Source organism: Pygoscelis adeliae, unplaced genomic scaffold (genome assembly GCF_000699105.1).
Source record: "Pygoscelis adeliae isolate BGI_AS28 unplaced genomic scaffold, ASM69910v1 Scaffold166, whole genome shotgun sequence".
In the NCBI taxonomy this organism is placed as follows: Eukaryota; Metazoa; Chordata; class Aves; order Sphenisciformes; family Spheniscidae; genus Pygoscelis; species Pygoscelis adeliae.
Genome location: NW_008825156.1, coordinates 6,272,906 through 6,283,435, shown reverse-complemented (window position 1 = coordinate 6,283,435; position 10,530 = coordinate 6,272,906). Strand labels below are relative to the sequence as shown.

General features: G+C 38.2%; 1 protein-coding gene across 1 annotated transcript; it reads right to left on the bottom strand.

Annotated features, from left to right (window-relative positions):
* Positions 1 to 423: 423 nt before the first annotated feature.
* Positions 424 to 8,571, bottom strand: WEE1 (WEE1 G2 checkpoint kinase). Its single transcript, XM_009328572.1, has 10 exons — positions 8,369 to 8,571; positions 7,751 to 7,817; positions 7,495 to 7,667; positions 6,429 to 6,550; positions 5,615 to 5,761; positions 5,126 to 5,221; positions 4,961 to 5,046; positions 4,538 to 4,708; positions 4,303 to 4,448; positions 424 to 1,822 (listed from the first exon to the last, which is right to left on the bottom strand). Exons 1-10 carry the CDS (start codon positions 8,509 to 8,511, stop codon positions 1,672 to 1,674), a joined length of 1,302 nt encoding a protein of 433 aa, XP_009326847.1. The 5' UTR covers positions 8,512 to 8,571; the 3' UTR covers positions 424 to 1,671.
* Between the last annotated feature and the right edge of the window lie 1,959 nt (positions 8,572 to 10,530).

Sequence of the window (10,530 nt, the reverse complement as noted above, 5' to 3'; positions counted from 1 at the left end):
TTCCAATTCCTCCCACTGTTTTCTTCCCAACTTCTAAATCAGCAGTTCTCTTCCCATTCTCTGCAATTCATGAGTTTTCCTCCTTACCTCAGACCCAGGTCTTTCTTCACATACTTTCATCTAGTCCTCTGTCTTCACAGTCACGGGTTCCACTTCAAATCTTCCAGGGGCTTCATCTTTCCAACATGCAGTACCATTTCTGAAGCTGTAGAGACAGACTGCTATAGATACTAATGCAGACTGTGATGCTTCTCTCCTAACTTAACTATCAGCGAGTATGTTATCTCAGTCCCACTCTCATGTGAGGGAACCACAAGCATTATGCAGGAGCAGGAAGCAGATCTAATCAGGACCTGCCATAGTATATTCCTGACTCAGTATTTTATTTCCACAACTATAGAGTTAAGTAAGTGTTAGACAATATTAAACAAAACTTTTAACTTTAATATTCAAATTCAACACTAGTAAGAACAAATAGAGCACAAATGGGAAACATTGTTTAAACTAAAATTAATGAAGAGACAAGCCAGTAATTAGAACAGTTCTATCTTTTAGCAACATCTGTCAGCCTAGGTCCAACATCAGTATAGGTTCTGACGGCCACATTCTGTTCATTTTGGAACTTAAAACTGAATAGTTAAGCTTTGTCTGTTGGCATCTCAGACTGCAGTTTCAGTATAGTATACTGTAAGCATGATCAAACTTATGTACATAAACAATGAAGAACAACCTGAACACTTACACTAAACAATTATTTACAAGTACTCCAACATAAAAAAAAATACAATAGCCTCAAGAATGGACAACTGAAAAGAATACCAACATTTAGAGAACCTCATTAGAAAGAATTACAAAACATCAATAGCCAAGACATTAACAATTGCACTACACTAATACAGAGTCCAAATATTAAATTGGTGCATTACTTCACAATGCACTAGCTTTGAGAGAAAAATGCTGCCTTCACTAAAATGCAGCTTAGATTTGTTTCACGTAATTGTTTTAACAAGAAGCGTATTAACACAATAATGATTGTTTTAATGCTACAGTTTACAGCGAGGACAACAAACTAAAAATAGCAGCAGTTCCACATGGCACTTAATTCCACAGGTTTCTAAGCTGTGGTTTATGCAATGCCTACAAAGTGCTCCCAGTTGAATATACAAATAAAATTCACAATAAAAGTCTACCTGACATCAGGTACATTGAGTGTAGGTGGCCTTAAAGCCCGTCTTTCAAAATTTATTCCCCTCTGCTCCAAAAAAAAAAAAAAAATCAGTAACTATCAAAGCAAGGCCCCCTCCCTCCCTCTTAAAGATCATTAGGGATATTACTTCTTATTACAATGCCATAACACTACAAAGCAGCACACCACTACAGTGGTTAACCCTGGGACGATGTAACATCTAACAGTGTAACCGAAAGGCTTATGGATTAACATCCAGGATCCTCTATAGACAAGATAGTAACTGAGTCCATTAACTCAAATGGTTAATACAGCTAATCAGCCATATTGTACAAGTAAAAACCCAGAAGCAATTCCTGTAAAACTAGTGACACTGATCAAAGACAGGACAAGAAACCAGGAATTGAATGCTTCCTTCAATTCCTTAGGCTTCAGTCCAGCAGAGATGCTATAGCCATCCTCAGTAGTTCTTTTAGACTTCATAGTTAGAATATAGAAAGACCAACTGAACTGTTCATTTTCTTTCCAATGAGTCGAGATGGTCTATTTTGCGTCGTAGATCTAGTTGTCATCCTGTCAGTGAACAGTGCTCGCTCCTCAGCCGCGGCCTTTGCCATTTGTGCCTTCTTCAGCTCTCTGCAAGACATCGAGAGAGTTTACACTTATGCAACAGTATCAGTAAGGACTACAGGCGTATCACAGCAAGAGCGTTTCAAATGAATTACAGCAGTTCAGAACTTAAGACTTGCCGTCAATTTAGGTCATACTAAGACCATTATCATTCGCATCCACCTGTTTATAACCCAGTGGCCAGAAGTGGGATATTTGTTACTTGTCTAGATGTTCTTTCCTTTTAACAAGGGAAGGAAATGACAAATTCACACAACTCAGTCAGATTTTGAAATCCAGCCTTTTATAAGCAGCTTGACACTTCAATTACCAGAATATGGTAGGATGCTGTTTACTTTCTAGTACAAGCCGTATAATAAATCACTGAAGAGTTAATTACTGAGGTTGGCCCAAATGAAGCCTTCAGCCACAACTGAACTTCTGTGGAAGATTCAGACAGACACACACTTAGATGAATTAACTGGCAACAGACAACTTGGGAAGCATCCTTTTCCTTTTGCATACCCACATCAAAAGCTCATCACCACCTGTATCTTTTTTGCCTAACAAAAACTTGAGCCCAAAACTGCAAGGCTGAGTCACTGAAGGTAGCACAGGTCATTGTCCTTGTGCAACATTCTGTCAACTATTCTGTTTCAGAGAATTACCAATACTCAGTCTGAGGACAAAGTCAAATAAAACTCAGGATAAAACCATGAAATAGTCTGACTAAAGAATAAAGTTACCTTTATCAAGGGTTTCCCCAGACACCCCTTTTCTTTCCTTAAATGCTGACATATGGCTAAGTGTAAGGACTCCCCCCGTACTCTTTTCCTTCTCCTATCCCAAACTATCCCTCAAAAATTTTTCTCCACTGTAAGAACTAGTATTTGTAATCTCACTTCACATCTGGACTCCAAAGCAAGATAAAATTTTACAGGCTTGCTGGATATTGGTGTAGGTGTATTTAGTTTTAAGCTACATGTTTTAGTTTAATAAGCTACTCCCATTCTTGTAAGCCAAAGTATTACTCATTAACACCCATGCCCCACCTAATCCTCCCCACATTATCACTGTGTCAGTTCACTGCAAGAGAATGCAATCAATTTTTACTCATCTTCCCTAAATATTGAACGTCAGTCACAAATGCACACACGTGTGCACACCCACTCATCACACCATTACCAGGAAATTTAAGTTTTAAAATATACTTCCATTCTTCCCTAGAAGTCTAATCTTGAGTTCTTCCTTTCTCTGAGAAGATGACACAGTAGAAAAAGCTGAGTTTCCTTACAAGGATTCCTTTCACCGATGATAACTTACACAAGTGGTATCTTAAATGGGTCAGATGCAGGAGTGTTAAAAAAAGTAAAACAAAATAAACCAAAAATACCTATCTGAACCATTTTATGGAACACTATCCCACACAATGTTAAGAATTGCTGTGGATAAGTGTTCTTTTTAAATCATTCTTGGATTTACAGTTATTTTATAAGGATGTGCCCTACTTGTTGCCAGGCCAGAAGTAGTCTTCACAAAACATTAGCTTTGCCAACTTTCCCTTTTACATGATACAAAAATATGTTGTCTTTATACAAGCAAGTTACCTCAGCAAATCTGTCCTTGAATAACCTGGACAAGCTGACATATTATTCTTTCTGCAGTCAGTGTAATTCATGAGAAGATTATAAAGATAACCATCTAAAATGGCAAGTCTGGCTACATTCAGACTGTAGCAATGGCAAGATAAGCAGATAGCAATGGAGAGAATCCAAACACAAAGTTAACATCTTCATTCAAAATGAGCCAGTCAGAAAGTAATCAGTGTTCCATATTCCTTCATAAAAGCCTATTACGTAGAATACGTGCAAAGTTAACTGCAGTGAAAGATTCAGATGATTGCTTCTTAACTTACTCTTTCTCTGAAACTTAAGCAGAAATCAGACTTTCCTAAATGGAATCTCTTCTTCAGAGCTTTAATTCAGAGTTGAGTGTTTGAGCAAGGGGTAGGACAAGATGACCTCCCGAAACAAATGATTCTCTGGTAACCTAATAACACTGCTTTGTACAAGTCAAATTAGTCCAAAAACATTCCTGATGTGCCATTTAAGTTCAAAACAGCTCATTTAAGTCATGTTTTCCAACATGTTTCAATGTACAGATGACCTAGGAAAACACAAGACTCATAATATAGATGTAAGTTACACTACACGTCACAAAAGTATGCATTATGCTTGAAACACTTTTTAAAAACTGTCATGTTTTGTATGCCTTGAATACTAATAGTGTAGTTGAGATTCCTTTAAGAGTGTTCAAGAAGTTCCTTCTACGGAGAAAGTTCCTTTTAAAGCTACATAACCCACTTTGTACTCTCAGGGATGTACACGCATACAGATTTGTGGACCTCATGCAGAAACAAGGATGGTCCTGTTTTATCATCACTCTACTATCATATGAAAACCCATTAGAAATTAAGTTATATTTAAGGACCCCAAGGGACTACTTACTTCTGCAAGAGCGAGTTTTTGAATTTTTCAGCATTCAGTTCTATCCGGAGCTGCTCTGCACTCTTTTTTGCAGCAGAGAGAAGCACTGAATGCTTGACTAGTGCCACAGCTGAAGGCCTTTTCTCTGGATCAGGATTAATCATAACCTTGGAAAAATAAAATAAGGCATTCTAGTTAAGGCCAGTAATACAGTAAATTACACTAATCAGTGAGCCACTGGTACAAGAGTACTTACTTTTAGTAAGTCTAGTAATTCTTGAGAAAGCACTTGTGGTATTCTAGGTAGTTTTCCTTGTCGTATTTCATGCCATTGGTCCCCATTAGTTGGAAGTGGTTCAGCCCCAGCAGCACAGACAACAGTCAGAGCAAGAGCAAAAATATCTGCTTTTGGCAAATGAGTGTAGTTCTTGAAAAATAAAGAAAAATAGATTTACTGCACATATGACCCAGTGTGAGAAGAAATCTAACAGACAGCTAAACTATTCAGCACTGAACACATCCACAATATTACATTCCCCTTTAAGTACTACCAGTGTTCAAGGGGATACCATTTAGGAAGTTTCTCCTCCAGCAAGGAGGCGGCAGACAGCAACTCATTACTCTCAAGACAACAGCATGCAGACCTAACATCACTATTTTCCACAAACAGAACAGTTACCTCTTGTAGGACTTCATTTGCAAGAAAACGGCTATCACCTTCCTCCACTTGTGGACTAGATACTCGAGTTACATGACCAAGGTCACCTGCAAAAAGAAGTTAGTTATTTTTTGGAAGACAAGTAGACAATGCAATTCTTTTGAGCACAAGTGTGCTGCTTCTCACCTATTTTAAATATGACTCTATCAGACGACCAGTCATCATCATCACCTTCTTCTGAAGTTGTACTCGGGACTGATGTCCTAGATATGAAAATATTACCTGAAAAAGAGCAGAACTGTTAAAAAAAACCATTTCTGTCCAATTTCTACTTCATCGAGTTTCACTACAGTTTGCTTTAGCCACACAGAAGTTTTAGTTGTCTACATACCCAGTTCCTAGAGTAAGAAACTATAATTTACTCACTCTGGCCCCTCTGCTGGGAGGGGAGCCAAGCATTATGCAAGTAGAGTCAATTACACAAAAAGGACCCAAGATAAACTCAACCACAGTAAGTTTGCTAGCCAACTTTTAACTGACATCTTTGTACTGCTATTTAGAATTTCCGTGAAGAATTTACAGTTAGTAAGGTGTGGCTAACTGCTCTTTTTTCTACAGCAAATTAAACTAACTGAGGAAGTTGTCAATACAGAGTAAAGCAGTTCACAAACTTACTAGGTTTGATATCCATGTGTACCAGTGACATTGAATGAATGTACTTTAAGCCTCGAGCCACCTGAAGTAGCAGGTCCTTCAGTTCTGGTTCAGTAAAATAACGCATATTCCTGTAATTTTCACTTATGGCATCTGCTAAACTGCCACCTAAAACACCATTAAAGAAAACAACTAATTATTTTACACCATACAGTTGACAAAGCAATGACAACTTGCTTCCAAAAGTAAGTACAACTGGCTTCCAAAATTAACAGTGAATATGTCACCAAGAACTTGCTGATGATACACAGGAAGTGTAAAATCTAGTGCTGTATCCCCTCTTTATAGCCATGTAATATAATAAAATTCTTTTTCTGCGCTGTAGTTGCCGTGCAAATCAACAGGATACCAACACAAGGGAAAAGACCTCTCTCCCTCTTCCAAATCTCTGGCAGGCTATCAACCATTAGCAAAAAGCTTCAGAAATCAGGTCAATCTCCCTTTTTAAAGGAAACTCTCTGGTAATTTTCTCTATTCCAGCTTGTACTATTGCACAGAAGAACAGTTTTGCTGCTTGCAAATGCCTCGCTGTACTTCCAATATTCTTGAACACTTAAGACTTTGTCTGCAATTTTGTACAGTTTTTACTTCATGTACCTGATGTGCCTTTTCCAACAGAAAGGAACATCAGACACATTTGAGATAACGATGGTATGAGCTATGTGTAGGGCAATCAATTCCTAACTAGTGCTAGGGATTTGTAGAGATACCTATATATCTTCCAAAATTAGATTTTTTGAAAGCAAGTTCAGAACAAGCGATAAACTTTACTTACCATTGCAGTATTCATTCTGTATAAGCATATGATCATCTTCTGCCCATGCAGAGTAGTATCTTACTACGTGAGAATGCTGTCCCAGAACTGCATGTGCGTACACCTCTCTTAAAGCATTTTGCCTGTTACAGCACAAAAAATAACAGCACACAAGAATATTACAACGTGAAATGAGTCCAATTTCAGCTTGATACAAACATTTATTATAATATCATGCCCCTCTGCCAGCTCAGGTTTCTAATTAAAATCTTCATATTCAGTTCTGTGGCACCTTAAGGTGGATTTGTATTTGTATCCAAACAGCTAAAATAATTTACATTGTATTAGAAGACTAAGTATATGGAACATCAAAAAACAGGTTTTGTTGCAGGTAATTCTTGAGGGAGCTGCCACTTCCGTTACATACTTCACAACCAGCAGCAGCAGCAAGCTTTGAGAAGCATCACTAAAGTTTTAGGAAAATATTAATGATGATCATAAGACAGGAGTATGCCTGACCTCAACATTCCTAACTTCTCATGTGTAAGCCTGGTATGCAATTTTGAGCAACTCGAAACTTGTGGTGTTTTATAATATAACTATTAAAACAGTGGGGGGAAAAAGTCATGAATCGCAGGCTCATTCACAAATGCAAAAAAATACCCCAAAACTGACTTAACTAATCTGCATGTCACTCAAGTTGATAAGGATGAGGACCTAGTTGGGAATACTGCTTTCCTTCCATATCTCAAAGGATCATCACTGCACAGTTTATTCATATAGTCCCTCCTGCCATTAATGCAAGTAAGCATTATTCTTACTTTCCAGATGAGAACAATCTCTTTCCACGCAGAATATTGGGACAAACGTCTGCTAGGAGAAAGGCCAAGTAGCCTTTCTTCCCTAGTATTGCACAATATTCAGAAAAAAGAAAAAAAAAAAAAGTGACTTCAAAATTGTACCTGGTTTTCATTTAATTCATATATATTTATACTTTTCTCTTAAATGCCTTCTCTAGACACCAATACAAAGAGACATGGGAGGAAAAAGCACCAAGAGGTGACTTTTAATAGCAGGAAATACTCACTCATCCACTGAGCCAGCTAAGGGTTTCTTGGATCGCTTTATTGCATAAATACAGCCATCAAGCCTCTTCACACATTTAAACACAGAACCGAATTCACCAGATCCAATCTTCTCCAACTCATGAAACTCGGTTGCATACCGTGACTTCATATTACTTTCTGTTATTGTTATCCTCTGCAAAGATTAGAAAGGAAAATACTTAGATCTGCAAATACACAAACTGCCCAACTTAGTATCAAGTTCTAAAGATTAATTACCTTAGCAGGTCTGATAGTTTCATCTTCAGGCTCTCCATCACTTGCTTCCATGTCCTCCCCACAAGAGCTGAAATTCACACCAGTTACTTTTGCAGAAGTAATATGGCTTAAATAAACTTAAAACTGAAGTCCAGCAGCTGTTGATTTTTGAGATCTAATTCTCCCATTCTACCTAAGTTTAGTTTAACTAACTGAATGCTAGACATCTGTAAGCACAAACTCATAAAATAAAGGTACCATGTCATTGGTACCTTTAGAAAGAAATCTTTGAATCTTCAGAAAGAAATCTTTGTCATTTCTTTCTTCATGTTTCATACTGGTATTTAATGCGTTTTTCCCTCCTCGAGAAAAGACTGGGTGCATAGCTCATTCAGTCAGGTAAAAAGACTGTAGGACACAGCCTAGTCTATCCTCTCTGTGTACTAATCAAAAGATCTAGTGCTAAATGGTTATTTCATGACATCATGCATCTCATAGCAGATGCTTTAGAAGCCGTATTATGCATCACTAACAGATTTGCAAGGAAGAACACTTTCATAGAAGCAATTTCTAACAAAACTTCTGCAGCTAAAAGTAGTTCTAAAGATAAGCTTAACAAGGAAGATACAAGTTACTCACTCATTCCAGTGCGTTCTCTTCCTCCTACGACATCTTCCTTCAGAGTTGTGAAGGAACATGGAATCGGGAGTGAAGGGATTAATGTTCACATGAGGTGTTTGTCTAATATCTTCCTCCTGCTTCTCCGATTTCCCAACATTCATAAATAGAGAGCCCCCTCGAAGTTTGACTGAGCTGGAGCCTACTCCTTGTGCTTTAGAAAGCAAACTCTATATTTATTTAAAAAAAAAAAAAAAGGAAGGACAAAAAAGATGACATTTATAAGAAGACATTTATAGCCTCAATATTCTCAATACTGCTTTAGACACAAACAGTCAGGCCATGCTTGAAAGCCATCATTACTATATTGTCTAATGAAAGCATGAGTTGCTTAAATACTTGCATTTCTATCAAAAAGAATTCCAAAGAAACTATTAGGCTTTATACTCGACACAAAGACAGTTAAAGGAAACACTGAATGTTAAAATAATTTTTAAAAGACAGGAAAGATTATGAAAGCAGTGTTTTCCTGTCTTTAATCATGTCATCGTCACCTAAGCTTCTTGGACAATTCTTTGTCCATGAAATGAACACAGATGAAACTCATGGACCACCCTGTGCTACATCACCATGACTTTCACATACAACATCTGGAAGTTAGATCAGACATAGGAAATTATCTTTGGTGACTACAAATTCATGTGTCAAGCTAAAAAAAAAAAAAATAATTAATACTGATGCACAGATGCCTCTTCATGAACCTACAAAGAATTGCTCAAGAACTGACAGCACTGTTGCGCTGTCAGTTCAATATCCAAAATGGATCTTTTGGGTGGTAATTTGTTAGACCAGGCATTTTCCAGGCACACGATGAAACCTCTCCCAGTTAGGTAGGGCAGTGTGCACCTGAGTCTCCTACATCTTGGCGAGGATGCCAACTGCTGACCCACTGCATCACAAGCAGGAGTATTGCCTTATTCTAGCAGCACCTTACAAAATAAAGAATTGACATAACCAAAGCCTAAACCACCACAGGAAAGATGACCAATACTTGGGAATCTCAACTGCACTCCCCAAATCTGGACTAGATGAAGACCTTTAAGTCACTGTGTCTCTCAACACACATTTCCGCACTTCCACCGGGTACCTTAACCAACTGATTCTTCCAGATTCCAAAGATAACCTTTCCAAGATAACCCATGTAGAATTTGGGCACCTAATTTAAGAATCCCACTGACCTGCAGTGTTAAGACCTTGTTTTTAATGTGTCACAATCCACAAGACTCTTGCATCTCTAATCTAAAGCATCTGCTCCTGACTCGGTACAAGATCATCACCAATTTTACTATTTCCAAACTTGTACCACTGATTTCTACCAGTGAACCCTCATTTGAGATGGAAGCCATAGAAAACCAATTAACAAGGTTGCCTTCCTCGCACCTTAAGTCAGTTGTTTTCAGTCTATAGCCTATAGACCCCTGGGAGATTATCCCCGGGGATTATCCCTGGATTACTTCTAAAGGGCTATATGAAAAGTAATGAAGAAAGCAAGCCTATTATCACTAGATTTAAACTCACTATACGGTGTTTTACATGAGTGTTGAGTTCAAAAGTTGAAATGTCTTCCAAAAGCCCGTTATTGTCAGAGTTAAGAGCTACCTATCCCTTTAAGCTTTCAAATCCATCAGTTTAACAGCATCGGCTACTCAAACAGCCTTTCACATTTGATGCAAAGGAGTGCAGACACTGAACTTGCACTGGCATACGGTACAACACCAGTACTCAAGCAAGACATACCTATTTACTGACAGACATGCAGGAGCAAATTCCGATTCAAGCTTTTAACTTTCTGGTTATAAAGGTACAAATGCCCACACGACACCAAAATATTTATTTTAAGAGTTTAATATTCTTTCACCTTTTTAAACATCTTTTCCACAAAATATAGCAAAAGCAGGGTACTTATATATAAATTAATAGAGAGAAAAAATGTAAAGATGTATTTATAAATACATATTTGATATATGTAAAGGGGAATTGTTCCACGCCCCCAGCTATCCTACGGGACAAAACGCACGACTGGGGGACCGCGGTACTACTTTCGCTTCCCCCTTCGCCCAGGCCGCGGCCCATCGGCGGACAGCGCGGCAGCTGGGCCTGCGGAGCGAACGGAGAGGCGCCCG